At 46.3% G+C, this 22529-nt stretch overlaps 1 protein-coding gene across 1 annotated transcript in view; it reads right to left on the bottom strand.

Moving 5' to 3' along the window:
- LOC135210294 (transmembrane protein 209-like) overlaps positions 1-21798 on the bottom strand; it is a 50593-nt gene extending 28795 nt beyond the window's left edge. Inside the window, exons 1-4 of the mRNA XM_064243177.1 lie at positions 21645-21798; positions 6053-6204; positions 4380-4555; positions 3228-3569 (exon numbers count right to left, since the gene is read on the bottom strand). Coding sequence (XP_064099247.1) covers positions 3228-3569; positions 4380-4555; positions 6053-6177 — 643 coding nt within the window. The 5' untranslated portion in view covers positions 6178-6204; positions 21645-21798. The remainder of the gene's footprint in view (positions 1-3227; positions 3570-4379; positions 4556-6052; positions 6205-21644) is intronic.
- Positions 21799-22529: the final 731 nt, after the last annotated feature.

Genomic DNA, 22529 nt, shown 5'->3' with positions numbered 1-22529 from the left:
ACATCTACGCCCCTCCAGCCCGGGACACACTCTACGGGCGACTGGAGGGCGCGGTGATATCTCCATTTCTTCCTCACTCATTGCAAGCTCAATAAAGAAATGTACAAGTACTTACAGTCACTCTGATTTATACAGAAAGAGAAGGCAAATACTCAAACTCAAAAGCAAACGACAAAGCGGGCAGAGCGATGACGAACACGTCCTTCCCACACACGGCCGAAAGCAAAAGTGATTTGTTTACCTCCCAGTCGCGCGGCGCGCGACGATCGGACAAGCAGTTAACTACCGTTCTCCCCATTGTTCGAAGCTTACGACCGTTCCAGCTGCCGCTAGCTACTTCCTATTGTTAAAGGACCGAGGGTTTGTATTACGTATCGGAACAAAGGAGCATCTCCCGAGACCCTCCTCCCTCAAGGGGAGGAACAGCGACAGACTCCTCTCGGTCTCCTCCAACCACCTGTGCGTACGACCTGGCTGGCCGAGAACCGTGCCTGTACGTACGACGACGTGGTGGGATCCTGAGGGGCGCACCCCTCACGATCACTCCTCAATACCTCGCCCCTCCCGGTGTAACCCGAGGAGGTTGAAGGTATGGGAGCAGACGACCTGACGCTCCCTCCTCGCTCTGGCAGAACCAGCGGGCTTGGAAGGACTGCAGGCGATCGCCAACCCGCGGTGGCGATCGAGCTGCAGACCTAGTCGAGCCGTCTCGCTGTGGAGAACGGCTGGACCGAGAACAGCGGCCCCGGTCTCGTGTGTCAGAGGAGCTGGTGCTGGTCGCCGTACCCGATCGCTCTCTGTGAGAGTGACGGTCAGGCGACCGGCGAGCTCCACTGTCCACGGTGAGATCGGTGCGTATCCTCACGGTGCGTCAGTTCGCTGGTACCAGCCGTGGCTGGTGCCGGCGAACGGGGGGACCTCTTCCCAGCCTCAGCCCGTGGCCGGTCATGGACCGTCACGTCCGCCCGGGTAGCCAGCTGCTCGCCGCGAGAGCGAGAGCTGGTTTCTGGTGAGAGTCGCGTGAGCGGCTGTCACCAGTCTCTCCGCTCCGTGCCGTGAACCTGACGCTGAGCGGACTCAGAGGTCTGGTTCTTGGCTGTACGGCCGCTGTTAGGCGACCGTACACTCGGTACCTCTCGCGAACGAGAGGCCGAGACGGACCCTGCTGCTGTGGACGAACCACTGACAGCAGGTGAGGAAGTGCCGGTGTTAGCCGGCACTCCTCTGGTCCCCGTAGTCTTCTTCCTTGCGGAAAAGAGACGGGTCCTGCCCCGAAGGAGCAGGGTGACCAGCGGAAAGAACCCCCCGTCTCACCAGAGCGAGACGGGCCCTTAGAAGTTCCCGAAGGAGACTTCTTAGGGGGGGGAGGCGACCTTCTTCTTCTTCGGCGGGGGAGCCTTAGAAGAAGAAGGGGAAGAGGCGGCAGACGACGACGACGACGAAGAAGACGATGAAGACGACGACGACACCTTCCTTCTCTCTTCTTCTTCTTCTTCGTCAACCTCCTCAGGACCGACGTCAGATCTGTCATCCAGAGCGGAGCCGGGGCTGCTGTTGCCGAAGCAACAGGGCCCGGACGCACCTGTCCGAACAGATCAGCATCGGGAGCAGCGGCGCCAGGAACAGGAACAACATCAGCAGGTGCAGGCATCACAGGAACGGCAGAAGAGACAGCAGGAGCAGGTACAGGAACGGCAGCAGTGGTCAACGTCACGTCCGTGGACAGCAGCTGGGCAGGTACGGCAGGTACGGCAGACTGTGTAGGCGGTCCAGATGGGCGGACCAGCGGCACAGACATCCTAGGTACCGGTGGGAGGTCCAGGGGCGAGCTCTTCGGGCACACGAAGTCCGGTCGCGGCAGCACGGCAAACCCAGGTGGCGGCATCACACTCCCCCGAGGTACGGCGACTGGCCCCTGCACCGATGTAGTGGGTGTCACAGAGACCGCGTGCGGGGTGTAAACACCAGGTGAGGAGGTGAAGCGTAGCCGGGTGTTGTAAGGGTCGTGGTGTGGTCGTGACCGTAGCATGGGTGACCGCCACGGAGCCAGCGATGATGGTAGAGCAGCCCCGGACACTCGGCACGCCCTGCAGCCCCTCCAAACGATGCCCCACCTGTCCGAGGTCATCCTTCGCGGCAAACCGCACCTGAGGAGGCAAAAGTCGGGTGATTAGGGGGATCCTCTACCCGTTCGCGCGAAGACGAACGGATAGAGGACCCAGAGTACAACTCGACGTCAGGGTATCTAGCGCCCTCCTCCACACTCGACAAGTCAGGAGAGGAGAAGGACCTAGAAACCCCCCCCGAAGGGGAAGGCGCGATACGTGGAAGTTGAGCGGGCGGCAGGAAAGAAGACGAAGTGTCCGTCACCAAAGGAGTCGCGGGAGAGCTTTCCGACGACTCCTTTGCAGGCCTTCGCTCTTCCTGCCCCTCATACAAAGTCCACTGGCGCCTCCGACCAACTATTGCAAACATTCACATGGCTCGGCTCGGGTGCATTCGCGCCCCCGACACCGAGCACACAAAACATGAGGGTCTATCTCCGGGAAAGAGCGGAACTTCCCGCATTTACGCCCTTTGGTACCCGGGCATAGTCTCCGTGGGGTAGCGAGGCGAGGAGATTCCATCATTAATCAATAACACTTCAGATAATATGAAAAGAGAGAAATGATTGTACTTACAATGAATTCTTTCATACACAAACACAACCATATACTCTCAAGAAAGCAAACGACGAGAAGCGGGCAGAGAGCGTCGAACACACACGTCCAGCGCTGTGAGGGCCGAAAGCAAAAGTGTTTTGTTTACCTCCCAGTCGCGCGCAAGCGCGCCTGTCGGACAAGCAGTTAACTACCGAACCCCTTGTTCGAAAGCTTACGACCTATCCAGCTGCCGCTAGTACCTTCCTATTGTAAAAGGACCGAAGGTTTGTATGCCGTGTCGGAACAAACACTTATAACTTGTAACATTTCATTTTCTTTCTAGGCAAGGCAGAGACTTACCAAATTATGAAAATGTCTCAGAATCTTGTTTCAATAACACAACTGTGTTGTCAATGACCTAATGCCATTTTCTTATGCCCTAACTAAATGTACAAAATTATCACAAATGAAAGAGCAAATATACCATACACCAATTAGACATTTCATTACTCTATTCCAGGTGTAAGCTGTGCTGACTAATGGTAAGTGGCATAATAAATTCACCTAAAATTTTTCAGTTAGTACCTGGACTGCCAGTGGGACTTGGAGACGACGTGGAGCTATTTGGAGCTGGGCTTGCCCAAGAAGCAGCAGACATATTCATGGGGGTGAGTCCCACAGCAGCTGCAGGAGTCCGCATCATAGAAGGTGTTCCCCAACCGTTTGACATTAAGTTTACAGGTGACATTGCACCTGGTCCTGCAGGAGGTGGACTAGCCCAGGATGCTGCTGACATATTCATGGGTGTGACTTGTCCCCCTGCAGGTGTTCTTAGTGAAGCCAAAAACAGCGATGATAGAGGGACTGATTTATCAACCACAGGAGTTGAGCAGGCTTTCTTTGGAGTTGAAGGTTTAAATCCAACATCTACAAAGATATCAGATGTGTTAAAATAACTCAGTTACTCAAGTCCAATAGCAAGAATCAAAACATTCCACTTACAATGCTGACAAATTCATCACACAAAATACGTACACACAAAAACAAAATCAGTGACATTATAAATTCCTGATTACAGAAATGCTACAAAAATCAGTATTCATCAAAATCACATTATTCTACACAATAAATATCACTAAGTCCTTCTCAGCTTTTCATAATTTCTTTGTCATAAACTACTTTACATTTCCTTCTTACTTTCATGAATTTCCTTCTTAATTTCATGATGTAGATGCGAAGGTGTATTTACCTACTGTAATTGTACAGTTTTGTGGACATGTTGGTTCATATTCTTTTAGTAATCGCTGTATTTCATAATAACAATAATAATAATAAAAAACTGAGTTATTCAAGAAACAATTAATTTTACTTTTTATATTCAAGAAAATTCTAGTAATGATAATTAAATTAAAAAATCAATTACAAAACACTAATTCAATTAGATATTCTTTAAGAACAGTGCTGCACAGCAACACAAATTACTGTATCTAAACATATTTAAAACTATCAGGAAAGTAAATACAGTATCTTAAATTAACCAACTTGTTCCACTCAATATTGTCTTGTTATAATTAATGAGGTTTTGTTTGCTATAAATTTAATGTCTGAAATAAACCTAAAAATCTGTGAACTGCCAGTTAACCCCAGTTCCATAACATGGCAGACATTTTTCACCATCAACACATGCTCTGCAATAATACTTATAAACAGTGATATCCAATAATAGCTAATACATACCTGTTTCATCTATGGACAAAAGTGAACGTTGTTTTTCTGAGACTTCCATTGGAGATAACTTGAAGCACTGGCTGATATATCGCCACAAAAGTTTCAAGAAAATAATACTGGCAAATATGCAGCCAATCACACAAACACTCCGCCAAAGACTTCCTTGTCCACTTTCACCACTGCGCCTGAAAGGATTTGTTAAGATATATCATTTGTAGATACATTTGTAACATGAATATAAAGTCACAGAATCCCACAAAATTAACTACTAACCTGCATGTACACATGTAATAAAGGAATATTACAGGAAGCATGAAACTACAGAACTTTTCAAAAACAAAATTAGTTTTCCACACAAACACTTCAACTATATATTTGTCCACATTCAAGGTCTTCAATGTCCCTTGGCTCTAGTCCCCCCAATTTGATTTTGCTCTATGGGTGCAATTGCAAGCCCAACAATGAATAGCGAAGAAACAAATACTAATGATAATAATATAATTGGACACCCTGTAGGACCAATCCTTTAAATTATTGTTAGAACCCTGGATTGATGCTATTCCACATCTATATTCATGCATCATAATACTTGAAAAATCCATAGGAATAAAACTGACCCAGAATATACTGACTGACAACTAAGCCCTATGCTTCCACACAACAGGGGAAATATAGAAACAAGGAAAGGGTGGGAAATCAAGGCATGAAAATTATCAGTAATCAAGTAGAGTGCATGGATGACCTTGACTTCCATCAGATTTTGCCTGTTTGAACCTACTCCTATATATTGAAAAAAAAATACTCTGGGAAAAATGAAAAAATAAGAACTGATCCCTGTCCTCAGTCCCAGAGCATATCAATTTTTTTAAGTCACGGAGGCCATGCCAAGTATTAGTGCATTAATAAGCGAGTGTTCCATAAACATTTCATTGTTTTAGTACTACTATATGTACAATTCAATGACCACCATTACTGTTACTATTACAGCAACAACAGAAGTATATAACTATAGTCTATATGTATATTTCAATGACCACCATTACTGTTACTATTACAGCAACAACAGAAGTATATAATCTAAATAGTATGGTTGTCATGGTTGTGATTGTGAAATTTTATTTTCTGTTAATTTATGCTTGTAATCAATTACTCTAGTCAGTCACTTCACTTGAACGTATTTTTTTATAGACACTAATCAACAATTATTGCTTGGAGGAGCGTTCCTCTACCAAAATTTCCAAAGCTACCCCTAGTAAGGAGTAGCAAACATAATGGATCCACCTAATTGGAAAGAATGAAGGTTCTCTACATTTGCCAATGCCTTCACACCTGCATTAATGACACTACTTTCCTTATATAAAAGATACTCAAAATAACCAAATAAGTAACAGCTCTGCAGTCAGTATGAAGGCAGCCAGACAACCTCATTTGATGGCAACCAAAGAAAAAGTGCCTAGTGATGCCAGGTGAGTAAAATGCATTCCCCCAGTCATTCCCCTTAACCAGCAGTTACCTAACTTGTTCCCAAGTTTCAATAACCAATTCCGGCTTGAGCTGAGGAATGTTCCTGCACAAAAGGTGATGATTTGCAATTCTGAAGGAACAAATTAATATCATTACTTACAAGTCCTGTACAAGAACAGCAATTACAACAAAAAATACTACAAGCCACTTTTACTTACAGGTCCTGTACAAGAACAGCTATTACGACAACAAATACTACAAGCCACTTTTTGGCTGTAGTAATATTATTGCCAGCAGATTTTCTTGAGAGGGCCTCATGAACCAAGTTTGATATTTGGACCATCCCACATGTGCTTTGTGCTGACTAGACCTGCAAAAGAAAAGAAAAATTAACATTCAAACTTTATTCCATATACAATTTCATTGCATGATTGTTTGTTTTGTTAGTATGGTGTTTTTACGTTGCATGGAACCAGTGGTTATTCAGCAACGGGACCAACGGCTTTACGTGACTTCCGAACCACGTCGAGAGTGAACATCTATCACCAGAAATACACATCTCTCACTCCTCAATTTCATTGCACGAATATAAAATTAACTTTATAATGATACCAAAATTATATACACATACATAAAGTGTTAAAATAATAAACTTTAATGATGTCTGCTAGAACATACAGTATTAGCAAGCAGAAGGTAAGCTTATACTACAATTAATTTGCCAAAGATTTTATATTACTGACCTCCTTTTAAACATATTGTACTTTCATTTCATACCAGTCAAAATGACTTTACTGTAATCTTTTATTTATTCATTCTGTCAAAGTAATGCTCCAATGCCTTGAGAGAGAAAAAAGAAAAAGATAAGCTAACATTTTATGCCACATATATGTCATCCACATGAGATGTCAAACTTTTACTCAACGAGTTATTTGGCAATTAAAAACCTTAAATTGCCAAATGACTGAGATATTATAATGAGTTGTATGCTGAGGAAAATATTGTATTCTGAAAAGACGATCGCAATACCATTGCTATGTATTAACTGAAATTTCCCCACTTTCCAGCCAAAGTTACTATTTTCACCTACCCAAGAAAGGCCTCATAGACAATAAAATTTTATCCTATTTCAAATACATACGTAATGTATTAGCCTAGTCATGTACGTACTTTACATGAATTATTAAAATAGTAAATTCTTGAAATAATTTGTATCTTTTTAAACATACAACCTTTAATTCTTAAAATGGGAATTTTGCTTGCAAACGCTAACTGGAATGGCTGTTGAACTTCCAGACAAGGTCATTAACTAATGACGGTAGGGGGGAAGCCCCGCCCACTTATCTCTGCATTCACCTTGCCTTTTGACCCAGGTATCAAACATAGGCCAGAAATGTAAGGAACAGGATATTGGTACGGCAGCAGTATCCCGATCGCGGTAGATAATGGTACGGCAGTGAATTGCGCATGCGTCAATTTCAGACCTCCTGCCGTACAAATAACAGTGTGGTGGAGGTACGGCAGATTCTGTCAGTGGTGTTGTATTGCGCTCTTGACTTGCTGTAGGTACGGCAGTTAGCTGTATCCATTCACCAGTTTGCTAATCATACTGTATTGTGACCAGAGTTCGGCTTTTAGGCGGGACAGTCCCTCTTTTTGAACATCTATCCCCCATTTTTTAGTTAGCTACAAAAACCAAACTACCCCAATTTTAATGGAATAGTGCTGAAATTTTGTTTAATTTTGCCACTTCACTAGCTGGTAAATTCTATCGTCTTTTCCGACAGCTGCAATACCCAATGAAGTGAATTAAAAGAATATTGTAAAGTGTATAAAGGTGGCCCTTTGCAACTGCTGATGTCGGGCAGAATAAAGGGCCGAGAAAGTCACCAAAGGTACGATGGTAGTGTATATATTTATTTAAATATAATCCTCTTTGAATCTCCTCTTCGGAGTTCTTTTCAAGGCCGATTCGATCGCTCATGACCTACGTATATACAATTTTTGAAAGTTTGAGTCTTCATAGATGTCCATGGCTTTTTTCAGCTCGTTAAAGCCTGAAAACATCTGTTTTTTGGCCCGTTGCCATTTTTCTTGCTGTCACTGATACGCCTGAGGCAGTAAACAAGGGTTCGCGCATGCGCAATTCACTGCCGTACCAATATCTACCGCGATCGGGGTACGGCTGCCGTACCAATATCCAGTTCATAAATGGCAAGACCTAAAGGTTTTTATATTATGGAAAATACAAATTGCTTGACAAATTTGCTATTTGTTCCTACACAAATACAAACCTTTGGACTTGACATACAAGGCTTACCCAGTCACGTGAGTGGGGGTGGAATTGAAGTAACAATTTACCACAAAAACTAAGTCCAAGCAGATAGAAAAGCTGGCTTACTATGGGAAGTTCGGGAGGGGAAAGGGGAGCAAAAACCAGGTGAGAGCACATCGTAGGTCAGGTTAAGTAAAGATAAGACTGATTAGGTCACATTTTCTCAGACATGCCCACTACAGGTAAGGGCTGGCCTAGGCCAAACAAAATGACGGCCCCATCTGCACTGGCTCCCAAACCTACAACAGTAGCTTGCTCTTATTCGGCTACGGCACACTATCTGTCCTAATTAGGCTGTTACCAGCTCAAGCAGTCCAGTAGCTTACCACGGCTCCCATTACACAAATTTATTGGACAAGGACGACTTGTGAAAATTCAGCTCAGAGCCAAGTGCTCGCACATGTTCATCCATTCAGAGCTTTAGACAATGACTGGGATGAGTTATAGTGGCTGGATAACATGATACAAGAAAGGTAATGGAATGGAGGTAAAGTGTGGTATAAGTATGCAGAGTTGGGAGACAAGGATACCTAGGTATTCAGTAGGCTACCTAATAGGTACCTTGAGGGGGTAGATGTAGGTAATAACTCTGCGTCAGGTATTTCTTTGGAAATTACCGTTCCTTATACCAAGTATTTAGATTACTTATTAAGACTTTAGAGTTATTTTTGGGGTTTGAACTGTAATTAGCCCCCAGGGACCAGTACTAAACACGACGAAATACATTTGACGCCCAAATCCCTAGTGGCTTTCGTATTTGCAAGACCGTTCCGGAGCGCCTGCAGATTCATCGGGCACGAGTACTTTCTGCTAGAGCATCGGCGGACGAATACAAACAAGATGGCAGCCGTTTGTTTTGGCGCTAGTTTTGAAAACATGTGTAGTGTTGGAAAACCCGAAAACCTAAAAAAACGGTAATGGGGGACCCTATTGGGAACCGGGGTTTTTGGGTGGGGGGAGAACACACGAGTTTTGGTTAAAAGTAAATGAAAACGGTAAGGGGGGACTGATTGGGAAACCGGGGTTTTTTGGGTGGGGAGAGAGGCAGACGACGACAATGAAAAAGGAAAACCACGAAACCCTAGCAGACGGAACACGTGGCCAACTAAACTGTAGCAGCTCCTCCCCATACTCAGTTTAGGTGGCCACGTTTAATGTCTACTAATTAATCGATTCATCTCCCTAAACTGTCCCCCTACTCAACATTCGTAGACCGAACATATGGGCTATTAGCCTAATAGAATGTTCATGTATGAAATGCGGTACATGGCCAACTGAACTGATCGTAACCAAACGAACCAACCTAACCAAACTTAGGACCCCTAACACTGTTTTCGTTGGCCTAGCAGACGAAACCCGTTGCCAAGTAAACTGTAGGAGCTCACGTACCAACAAAAATGTAGGAGGTCCCGTCCCCCGTTGTGTTAGGCTAACCAAACGACGGCAATGAATACTAAAAACCACGAAACCCTAGCAAACGAAACCAGTGGCCAACTAAACTGTATGAGCTCCCGTTTCAACTAAACTGTAGGAGCTCCTGTTCCAACTAAACTGTAGGAGCTCCGGTGATCGTAACCAAACGAACCAACCTAACCAAACTTAGGCCGCGTGCCCTTACCTGGCCGGGGGGGCTTGCGCCCCCCTGGACCCCCCAGTATAGTATATTAAGTGATTGCTACCTAACCAAAGGAACCAACCTAACCATAGTTAGTCTCCACGTCCTTACCTGGCCGGGGGGACGCCCCAGTATAGTATATTAACAGTGATTGCTACCTAACCAAAGGAACCGACCTAACCAAACTAAGTCTGCATGTCCTTACCTGGCCGGGGGGCTTTGCCCCCCTGGACCCCCCTGTGTAGTAAGTTAACAATTATAAATATCTAACCAATATAACTTGTCCATACATATGGCTGGCACCTGTATATCCTTACTGATAACTAAACAAAATGAATATTTCCGAGAATACATTGGTTAAAGTCAAGGCCACGTTGTTTGCTCGAACACATGGACTGCGTTCGAACACGTGGACTTCTAGCGAACGTGAATGTTCGGATGTGTTGAGCGTGCCTGACTTCAGCATAGCGGAAATAACAATGGCGTGCTTAATTTGGACAAAATAATTAAAATAACGCATTTACATTGATAACATAGCCCAAGCAAAGGTTTTTGCACAAGATGCATAGAAAAAAAAAACGAACGTACCTAACTAAAAATGACCATAACGAAACGAACCCACCTAAGCCGAGTTAGAACGGGTGGACTAACACTGTTTTCGTTGGCCTACTTAGAAAAAAAATAGATAATTGAATCGAGCAAGCTCGTATGATCTGAAAAAAAAAAAAAAAAAGTATAAAACCGGACTTACCTTTGTTGGGCTGGAAATCAAATCAAGGAGTCGAAATCGGAAATCGGCAGACAAGTCGGACGGGTAGAACTAAAGCTGGAAATCGGAATCGTCAGACAATTCGGACGGTTTGAACCTTCCTCTCTTCGGAGCTGGCTGGAGTGATTTTGGCGGGATCGGGCCGGATAAAATTGGGGGGAGAAACACTCGTGTTTTCAACGGATCCGTTTGGGTGGAGCGATCTATCAATGATTGTTGCGTTTCAGTGGAATTAGACCGCATTTTAACGGGTGTTGAAACTACTCTATTTAATGGATATGCACGTTTAACTAATTCTAAAAATGCATTAAATGAATTAAAGAGACCGGATTGACCGCAGCAAACTGTTCGTGAGTGGGATAGCGCGAGGTCGCGGGAGGGCACGAGGACGAAGCAATGTCGGGAAGGACAGCAAGAAGCGACTGGGAAGGTCGCATGGCTTCTTGGGTTGGGCTCGGGGTCGCGCATCGGGGCACACGAGGTCGTCAGCTGTTCGTCAGCTGTTTCGGATGGAACTAGGGTAGAATATCACGACAGGCCAACCCCTCACATCACGGTGACGCGGGTTAATTATTTCACTCGATATTTAATTGGTGAAACATGAATACAATTGCAACTCTATAAGCATACCATTTAAAAGACTGAAGTTTCGTCAACAATATGATATATGGGAAAGCCCCATACGAACTAAAATGTGAGCTCTTCGTAAAATATGTTTTCAAGGCAGTTTTGAAATCCAATATGGCGGCTACGTTTTGCATGGACGGTTCTCATCAGTGACGGCCACCATCTTTCCCCAGCCTTCCCAGCACTCATTTGAACAATGTTAGCGTATGTATGTAACGTTTATTGATCTTACTCAAGATTGCAGTTGTAATCAGCACAATAAAACAACATTTTGTTGCTATATTAGTGAAAGTATGAAACTTGTTTATTCCCGGGGTTATGGTTTGAACTGAATTCATTCTTACTTGTAATCGGCGGTTTTTATCCTTCTGCCATCACAACTGAAACTCCACAGTGCTTATTTGATTGTTATTATACACATTTTGGTCTCAGTTCACTCCACATTGCACTTTAAACCCGTTGCTGTTCCTGGTTTCTAAGCGCGCGCACCATAAACACAATTACGAACAGCAGACGACGACAGACGTCGAAACTGCAAAGTTTTATTCCCTACTAATGTTTACTTTACTCGTTATTTAGTTTAAATTTAACATTTGTTAATTTTTAAAAATTACTTTGTATTTAAAATTTTTGATTTAATTCATGTGTATTATCTTTTTTGCAACCAAATTACCCCGAAAAATTACAGATATTTCTAAAGTAGATAAAATCAAATGTTTCTAACGTTTTCGTACATCTGGCTGCCGAAAACCATTGAGGAACGAATACGGAAAAGTGCAGAGGAACGACTACGTTTTTTTTTTTTTTTTTTTGCTTTCAGTCTTTATTAGTATTTTGAATTTATTTAATAATCGTATGCCAGAAATAAATGTAACCTTTAATGTTTGCATGCTTTAATGTTTGCATGCTAAGAATGGCAAAATCATCGTTGCCACATTAGTGGAGGCTTCACACATACGCCGTTCCATTATTATAAACTGTTTCCATGAATTCTAGTTGTCATAGTAATGCAATAATGATAAAATTTCTTTGGAATTTTATTCTTATTTATTCAACTTCCAATACATAGCCGAATTTCACCAATTTCAACGTTTTGTGTGTAGTCTTATACCCAGTTTTGGAGGGTCAACACATACCGAATGGCAACAGAGAGAGAGAGAGAGAGACGAGAGAGAGAGAGAGAGCGGAGAGAGAGAGAAGAGAAGAATAGAGAGAGAGAGAAGAGAGAAAGGCGGAGGAACGGAACGAAGAAGGAAAGGGATGGCGGTGGAGGGGGGGTGGGGGGGGGGTGGGGAGAGGGTAGGTGGAGCTTTATACACGTGGTTCGTATCCATTTCTGCATAATGGAGTTTTTGTCTCTTGGTACAAGGACAAGTGTCTTTATTCTTTACGATTAGTGATTCACGATACCCTTATAAATTACGGCACTGGGTAATGCACTATAGCAAAATCTCGTTCTGTTACGAGTGTTCGTTACAGAAATAGGTATTGCCCAAAAACGTGCTTGCACTGTCTCTGAAACCCATAGTAGACATGCTGCTGAGTTGTCAATCAAGTTTTTATAACCAAGTATTTTTTACAAGCTAGCTATTGAATAAATATGACAATTTGTCGAAAATTGCATTTTTCCTAACTATACAAACCTGAGGTCCTTTAACAATAGGAAGGTAACTAGCGGCAGCTGGGACGGTCGTAAGCTTTGAAGAACAAGTAGAACGGTAGTTAACTGCTTGTCCGATCGTAGTGCGCGCTCCCGCGCGCCGAGAGGTGAAGAATCACTTTTGCTTTAGGCCCATGCAAAAAGTTGCAGAGTGAGGGGTGGCATGAGGTGGGACTATATGTAAAGGACCTCAGGTTTGTATAGTTAGGAAAAATGCAATTTTCGACAAATTGTCATTTGTTCCGATACGTAATACAAACCCTCGGTCCTTTAACAATAGGAAGACTCACTTCTTGGTGGGAGGAATCTGAGTCTTTTTGGTGAACAGACTGGTGTTCGTCCAACCCTGGAGTGCCTCCTGGTCGTAAGAGTCAAGGGAGGGATCCAAACCTCTGTCCGATTGATCGGGGTGTGCACCGCAGGATCAATGGTCAGACCTCTGGGCCAAGTACTAAGAGAGAGGCAAGCGTATCTCTTCGTACCAGCAAGCAAGAACTTGTTACCTGTTTGCAAGAGACAATCATAAAATGATGGGTTTTGTCTCCAATTTGGCATCCACTTCCATCCCCCTTGTTGGAGGAAGTGGTGGGATATTTACTCCTATCCCTACTGAAAGGGATATGGATGGTGCTCTACTGAGTAGCCTCACCTGCATCTCGTCCTTACCCAGCAGGGTGACGGACCGTGTCCCTCTACCCAAAGGTAGAGGGAAGAAAAAGATGGGAAGAGGAGCCAGTCCACACTCTCATTCCTCATCCATTCTTACGGTCACACCAGGACTCGATGCTGTTCAGCCTGCGAGGGCGGGTCTGGGTTAACTACACAACGTGTTGAGCAACCACCACGGTTCCCAAGGAAAAAAGATCCAAGGAACTGTGGGCAATATCCTGAAGGTAGAAGGAGGTGCATGCGGTCCGGTTGGACAGGCGCCTGCCTTCATTACCTGCGCCATGGAGAAGTTCTTGCGGAACGCGAGAGAATGATGAAGAGGCGTCCACACTCATCCTGGGTGTCGAGTTTCTTAGACAGCTCCGTCGCCACCTTCACAGGACAAAGCAGCATAGCCTTCGTATCGGAGGCGGTTGAAGTCCATTAGGGAGGGTATTGTGAAGGACTCGAACCAATCGTCAGTTACCGAAGGGTTCTGAGTCTTCGCTACGAAGATCGGTACGAAATCGAGCGTCACAAATCCCCATCCCTTGTGCTTGACTTCTCAAGAGAAGTCATGCAGTTACCTAAGACGAAAAGAAGGAATAGTCTATGACCTATCCCTCTTCTCGAACTTTGGTTATGTACAGTACTCATACTGACAAGCTATTAAGACGAAAGTAATGATTGCTCTGGAACAACCGAACTAAGTCCCAACAGCATAGTTCGTAACTGACTCGGGCGCTCTGACAGCTGCCGACTGACTGGTTCGGAATCAGTAGAGGCAAGTTGTCCAAGCATCCGGGTAAGTCACGTGACCTTCGCCCTTTAAAGAGTTATGCTGAGAGACCCAAACAAATAAAATATTTGTTAGTCACCGATGCCGAACGCGCGGCGATGATTCTCTTAATGCATAAGCTCAAAAGGCGAAAGTCAATTGCCTTCAAAGACCGAGGTCCCTGATGGCAAGAAAATCTCATAGACGTTGAATCTCAGCTTAAGGAGAAACAACACTATGTGATGTGAAGACGAAGGTAGCAATGAATGCAACTACGTCTTCCAGCTGAATCAAGAGAAGGAATCTCAAGATTCTAAAACCTGTGCTTACAAATGACTGAAAACGCTAACCGCCCATTTCATTGCTGTCCGTTGTGCAATGAAAGCGGGCGTTCTTCAGTAATGAAACACAGAGCCGCTTGAAGAACTGCTTCTCATGGGCTGAACATTTGGAAGTAGAGCTGGCAGGTGTGGGGAGTAGGCGATGCCTTTCAATACATCTGCTAATCCGGGGTGAACAATGAACAATTGTACAACCTCCGAATACAAGATATTTTGAGGACAAACTCAGATTCCGCAAAAAATCATTCGCATTATCGGGATACGATGCAGCAAGAGACTATTACAGAATTCTGTTACCGTGCGGTAAACAGAAAGATGAGAGTCGAATAGATATCTCTGTTTAAAATTCTCGCAATACCGAAGAACGATGAATACTAGCGTTTCACAGCAGTAGATGGTCATTCATGTATGCGAGAATCCCCGTTAATCAGAGACTTAAGTCCGTGATTGTTGGCCAGAGATATGGTTGTTATTCAATCAAAGCAGGTGAGAAAGACATAAACAACCGTCTATCTCAAAGCGGCAGCTGATACTGAAATGCCTCGGGCAATTCAATACGCAGTAGCTGTCGCTGGACTCGTCATCCTGAGTTGCCAAGTAATCCTTTCCACGAAGGAATGCGTTCGGCTAGAACCACCGAGCATAAAAGATATGCTCGAGCAATTATATTTAAGCGAAACGAATTTCGGTAAATATAAAAGCTTAAATGGTGTTGTTGTGACAACACCATAAGTATATAAAATTGAAAACTGGAAACTCCTGGGAGGTTGCAGGCAACCCGGGTTGCAGTTCAATTAGAATACTTTTCGTCTAAGTCGCAATCCGTAGAATAACCAGGATATGCGCCTACCCTCGGACCATTCAACTGCTTAGCAGAATCATGTCACGAGGTTAATATACAGTAGTATATTTGTAGGATTCTGAACAACGATCTCCATCCTAAATTCTTTCCTTCAAGAAAACAAAATAAGGCATTGGAGATCGACCACCTTCGTTCTCTATTAAAGAGAGTGAAGGAGAAGTCTTCCTCGAAGGAAAGCTTCAATGGTGAAAACAGAATACTAAGACGATAGTTCCAGCCAAACTGGATATTCCCGTCCGTTCTTCTCTATTCCAGGTTGGTCGCCTACTGTGAGATAGTCTTCTTTCAGCAGCAGTTTCTTCATAATGCTAGAAATTCCAGGAATTCGAGCATAGGCGAGGTTCCCGATTATCGTGTTAACATATCGGGGATTCTCGTCTCGCTCACTTTGGACCGTGGTCTCGCCTAATGTTTGGAGATCGTAAGAAACTCTAACACTCTGAATGCGCTAGAAAATTCCGTAGAAATTCTAAGCATCTGCGAAACCCCCACCGAATTCGTCAAACGATATCGGCTGGTGGTCCTCTCGATTCCCGTAGAAATCGAGAATGGGGCAGGACCTCCCTCCTCAACGACCGGGGCTTACGTCAGGTAGGACCCGAAGGTCCCCCCGGGTGGTAGCGCAGTCCCCAACGTGGGATCCCTACAGAGAAATCACTGTAGGATCTTCCCCTTTCCCTCGTAGCCGTAAGGAGAGAGGGAAGGGGGGTGGGGGAGGAATTGGATACTCGCTCACATTCCAGTGGAACTAGCAGTTGGAGAAGAGTAGGAGCAGCCATCGCCTTGCGGCGATGGCCTCTCAGAGTCTGGGAAAACGTATCGTCAGGGAGAAACGTTTTCCCGAGGAGGGTTACGAACTCTCACTGTAGGTAAGGGTCTGCCGCCACTGTGAACGTCGTCTGGGTGGGGCTGATCGACACCTGACAGGAGAGAGCCGATACCGTCCTCCGACTCATTCCAGTCCTCGTCGAGGTCGAAACCTCTCAGGAGGACCGAAGGAGTATTTAAATTTAAATACGGTGTCCAGAAGACACGTAGAAACGCCGCTGTCGCAGTAGAGGAGGTGGAAGTAGCTTGATCGACCGGCAGAACTGAGAGAGCCTTCTTGTCCGGAGACGAGAGACTCTGGTTCAAGACAGAATCGGCAAGCTCCGATCGCGGCAAAACCCACCGTCGGTTTGGGTTCCCTCTCGGGCCCCAAAACGATCGAGCAGAGACATGGGCTCTGCTGGTGGGAGCGGCGATCCTTCCCCCCGGTCGTTGTGCTGACGAATCAGTGCAATAACCTGGGTAAAGTTACTCTGAATCTCGGAAGTTACAGCGTCTTGAGGAGTAGGACCGTCCAGTCCCTCCAACAAGAGCAGCTCCCAGGACCCTCCTCCTTCAGAAGAAGGACCAGCAAACAGATCCCTGACGGTTGCCTCCAATCACAATTGCGCGTACGTCTGGTTGGTCCTAAGACCAAACCTGGCACGTGGGCGTCGTGTAAGGGATCGTGAGCGGCGCATCTCTCACGATCACTCCTATATACCTCGCTCTTCCTGGCGTATGACCGAGGAAGTTGAAGGTATCGGAGAGACAGAACGACGCTACCCCCTCTCCCCCTGACGGTCGCCTCCAATCACTTGCGCGTACGTCCTGGTTGGTCCTAAGACCATACGTGGCACGTGCGGCGTCGTGACCGGGAGCGTGAGCGGCGCACCTCTCACGATCCACTCCTAGCTACCTCGCTCTTCCCGGTGTAGCCCGAGGAAGTTGAAGGTAGTGGAGAGACAGACCTGACGCTCCCCCCCCGCTCGCTGGCCGTGGGGGGCTGCAGCCGATCACCAACCCGCGGTGGGGATCGATCTGCAGGCCTGGCCGTGCCGCTCACCTGTGGCGAGCGGCTCGACTGAGCACGTCGACCCCCCCGGTCCCCGTGCGTCAGACGAGCTGCTGCTGGTCATCGTATCCCCGCCCGGTTCCTGTGGGAGCGGCGGTCAGGTGACCTGCAGAGCTCGCTTTCGCCGTGAGACGGTGAGCGTCCTCGCGGCACGTCAAACCGTTGGTACCAGCCGAGGCTGGTACCGTCGGTCGAGGGGACCTGGGGGACCTCTTCCCAGCCTCAACCCGTGGCCGGTCAGAGACCGTCACGTCCACCCCGCCCGAGGTACCAGCTGGTAGCTGCGAGAGCGGCCGCTGGCCTGGCGAGAGTCACCTGAGCGGCTCTCGACAGTCTTCTGCTCCGTGCCTCGGTCATGACGCTGAGCGAACTCAGGCGTCTTAACTTTGGCTGCACGGTCACCCGAAGGAGATCGACACTCGGAACTTCTCGCGGACGAGAAACCGAGCCGGTACCTGGCTTAGCAGCGAGAGCTGCCAAGACCAGGCGAGGGTGTACCAGCGGTAGCCAGCACAACCCTTGGTCCCCGTCTTCTTCTTCTTCTCAGAAGGGAGACGGGCCCCGTTCCCGAAGGAACAGGAGGACCAGCAGAAGAACCCCCCACCCCCCCGTCACACCGGAAATGTGACGAGCCCTTCGAAGTTCCCGAAGGAGTCTTCTTAGGGGGAATAAACAAAACCCGGTTACCAAGCTCGGTCGCTGCGAGAGCGGCCGCTGGCCTGGCGAGAGTCACCTGAGCGGTTCTCGCCAGCCTCTGCTCCGTGCCGTGGTCTTGGCGCCGAGCGAACTCTGGCGCCGAAACTTTGGCTGCACGGTCTCCCGAGGGAGAGCGTACACTCGGGATCTCCCGCGAACGAGAGACCGAGCCGGAACCTGGCGTAGCGGGCATCCGCCGCTAGCACCAGGCGAGGAAGTACCAGAGCTAACCGATACTCCTCTGGTCCCCGTCTATCTCTTTCCTTACGGAAGGGGAGACGGGCCCCGCTCCGAAGGAGCAGTGGAGGACCAGCATGGAGGACCAGCAGAAGGACCCCCCATCCCACCGAGGTGGGACGGGCCCTTAGAAGTTCCCGAAGGAGACTTCTTAGGGGGGGAGGCAGCCTTCTTCTTCTTCGGCTTATGGGCCTTAGAAGTCGAAGGGGGGAGAAGGCAGCAACAGACGAAGACGAAGATGACACCTTCCTCTTCTTCGTCAGCTCACGGCAGGGACCCAGTCGTCAGGTCCTCCATCCAGGCCGGAGTTCGGGCCTATTGCCGAAGCAAACACGGCCCGACTGCACCTGTCCGGAAGGACCTGGGACTGGGGAAGACACACCATGGGCAGGACCAGCACTGGACAGGCGCAGGAACCAGGAGCGACAGGAACAGCAACCAGCTCAGGAGCGGCAGCGGTAAACACAGAAGGGACAGCCAAGCCAGTAGCGGGAACCACATCAGCGACAGGTACGGCAGGCCCAGCCATCGCCTCGTAGAATCATCGGCAGCCAGCGTGGTACTGGCGGCCGGTCCAGGGGCGAGCTGCTGGAACAGCGGAAGTCTGGGGCAGGCAACACGAAGAAAACACAGGCGGCGGCGGCATACCCCCTCCTCGGTACGGCGGCGACCGGCCCTAGAAGCGGCAGACGGCGTCACCGACACAGCATGGGGGAGTGTAGACCAGCGGGGGGAAGCAGTATAAGCGGCGTTGAAGGTTGTAGTGGAGACCACTCCAAGGTCACCGCCCCAGACCTCGCTAGACTCTGCAGCAGATCGTGGATGCTAGGCACGCCCTGCAGCCGCAGTGGTCCATACCTGTCCAAGGTCGTCTCCCACGGCTGTAGCACCTGCGGTAGCACAGACAGATTAGTAAGAGGGGTTCCCTCACGCACGGGGGGGGGAGACATGCCCCACCCCGAACGGAAGGAAGAAAACCCCAAAAACAAAATACGAGGAAGCTGAGCGGGGGGGGTGGGGGGGGGGGGCAGGAAAGAAGACGAAGAATCGGATACCAAGGGAGTCGCGGGAGGAGCTTTCGACGACTTCCTGGCAGACCTTCGCTTCCCCTCCACCCCGCACAGCAGTGAAAAGTAAAATGAAAATGAAACAGAATACTGCACTTGCGATTCACTTCATAGAACTTAAAGAGGGAAAAATCAATTCCCGGTAAGAGCGGAAACTTGATCCATAATAATATGATGCTATCATAAATATATATGAAAATGAACAATACTGCACTTGCTATTTTCACTTTCACAGCAATAAATTGTAAGGATTAATTCCCGGGTAAGAGCGGAAATTGATCCAAAATTAAATTTGATGCAATTAATAAATGAAAATGAAAAGAAAACTGCATTGCGAATCCACTTTCATTGCATTCTATTCATACAAAATAAGAGGCTCTTGCCGAGCGCAATCAAGCTCTCGGCAACGAACGCACAGGGCAAAAATATAATGAAATACACGTCCTTCACACCCGCGGCCGAAAGCAAAAGTGATTCTTCACCTCTCGGGCGCGCGCACGATCGGACAAGCAGTTAACTACCGTTCTCCCCTTGTTCGGAGCTTACGACCGTCCCAGCTGCCGCTAGTTACCTTCCTATTGTTAAAGGACCGAGGGTTTGTATTACGTATCGGAACAATTGTATTTTTCTCAGTCAAAACATATGCCCCTCAATGCTAACTTTCCTCTTTTAACGACTTTCTGGTCATTGCAAATTCGGCCCCATAATTTCTTACGGTGCGAAAACAGACAGAGGCCCATGGACCGAAAACGATTGCGTCACACTACGGCGATAATCCAGCAGTAAAACATCTTCATATATCCAAAAAATAAATAATAAAGATATAAATGCGCATTACGATTATAACAATTACATGTATAGCTGATAACAATCTGCATGAATAACTGGTAAACTGTTCTGCAATGACAGTTGAGTATAGCAATTATTTACAATAGGTACGAAAGTCAAGATGTCGTGACGTCATAATACAGAACTTAAAAGAACGTTCTAATTCAGAAAAATAATTACTTAAATTTGAGTCAGAGTCGAGTTACTTTTTCAATAACGAATATTTTCAAATTAATCATCATAAATATGTAAAATATTGATGTTTTACTACTTATTTAAAAATTAGCTAAGAGCACGCTTCTCGTCATCTTCTACCAAAACAGCTGTTTACTCCTGGCTTCTTCTTGGTGAGAAATCGTGTTTCGATTGTTGTGATAAAAGTGCTCCAGCGTCTGTGGGTACAAGTGGTGTGCGGATTTATCACAGGAAATGGAAAGTTTGTTGACACAAGCGACTCCGTAAACATCGAGATGGCGTCAATCTTCGAAACATTTTTAGTTGTAAGTAAAAATTTCTAAAGCGTTTTGGTGAGATTTCCGCTGCCGTGGGCGCCATTTTCAGTACCCTCTGTTTAAATCTTAAAATTTGGCCTTAATTTCTAACTTTGGAGAAAATACTTACTTCGAAAGGAGAGTAGAGGTCTTTAGCTCCGTTTCTCACCAACAACAAGTAGCGACTGATGCCCATCTCGGGTGTCAGGACGCGTTATAATGTACTTTTTCGGAGGGTGGCTAGCGTTGATTATAGGTGGCCTGCTTGGCCTGCTGTGATGTTCTACCCTACTTACCTTGGCGGAGGGATTGGCGGCCCGGACAGAAGGGGTTACGAGGCCTGCCCAACGAATATGCAGACTACTCACCGTTCCTTGCAGGCCATGCAGTTATTGCCTAGAATTACCCTTTGAGAATCCGAGGGGGGTAAAGCTCCCCCGGCCAGGTCAGGGTACAGCACCCTAGGGCAGGTTAAGAAGGTAAGGTCAGGATGCAGAATTCTAGAATAGGTTAGGCTCCCTAATTTGCAACCGCTCAGAGGTCAAGTTTAGAGGTCAAAAAGTGGGTGCAATAATGGACAACGTACGCAGCCCAATGCCTACAGTATGCCACGTGAGGCGTATACTGACTGTATTAGCCTACCTACCTAGCCTATCCCATAGAGGTAGGGAACTTAGTTTCAATATCGTAAATTTTCTTTCACAGCTCACTTATGACGGCCAAAGGCCTCATAGCAGTGACCGGGGAGTTAATTTAGGGCATCACAAGGGCATTATTTCCCTTAGGGGTACCCGAAACAAGGGCACGAATGCCGCCCCCCAAAACATAGCCTACAACAACAAAGGCAATTTTATCGGCGAGAACCTCAAGATACAACGTGATAAGACACTATTAAAGACAGAACGCGCGATAAGGCGTTTTCAGCAACGTAAAACGAGACAAAAGAGATAAAAGAATAAATGTAAGACTCTCACGTAAACGAAGGTCCGGGATTCCACCAGATTTAAATCGCCTGAAAGATGTCCGCCAGAACCTTCCACTCTCCACAGACAGCTTCTCTTCGGCATCTTCGGCTCTTCCGAACTCCCATCGGTGGAATCCAGCTCGAACTGACCCGGACAAAGGAAGAACCAACACAAAAAACCAGATTTTCATATATTTGTCTTATTATCATCATTATTTGTTGTATTGTTATTATCTTTATTATCTCCGGTGCTCATCTTTCCGTTTTCTCAGAGATAGAGGGAAGGATCTCTCGTAGATAGTGACTCCTTACGTTATCTTTGCGGCGTGTTTAGCACATGCCCGTTGGGGATTACCGTTTACACATCAACGAAAGACTGTCAGTATCTGTAAATATCATAAATATAGTGGCCCCCAAGAAATATTAGTCCTAGATAACGGGCCCCGAAAGCCCTTAGGAGTCACTACCTAGGAAAGATCCAGAGGAAATATAATTTTTACAAGATTTAGGGAGTTTTGTTAAGCAAACCTGACACGTTTTCAATAGGCAATGAGTCTCATTTGTGTCTAAGTTTATTATGTTCTGTGACGATATTGTGTCTGGTCTTCGAAGAACCCTAATCAAAAGTCCTCAGAGCTTCAAACCAGTTACGACTAAGCTGGATTATAACGAAGGTCAGGCTAGATACGTTGGACCTGAAGGCATACTACTCAAAGGAAATTAAAACCTCAGGTATGTGATCTCAGTAGAAACAAAGAGGACAGTGAAGATTTAATCTTATGTAAAGGATTATAGAAAATTAAGGATCAGGACACAGCCTTAGAGGCCATAAAATCTGATCTCAAAAAAACCGGGATAATACTTAAGAAAAAAAAAAAAACAATAAATGTGAATG

Source organism: Macrobrachium nipponense, chromosome 39, assembly GCF_015104395.2.
Source record: "Macrobrachium nipponense isolate FS-2020 chromosome 39, ASM1510439v2, whole genome shotgun sequence".
Taxonomy (NCBI): domain Eukaryota; kingdom Metazoa; phylum Arthropoda; class Malacostraca; order Decapoda; family Palaemonidae; genus Macrobrachium; species Macrobrachium nipponense.
This window is presented reverse-complemented; position numbering and strand designations above follow the sequence as displayed.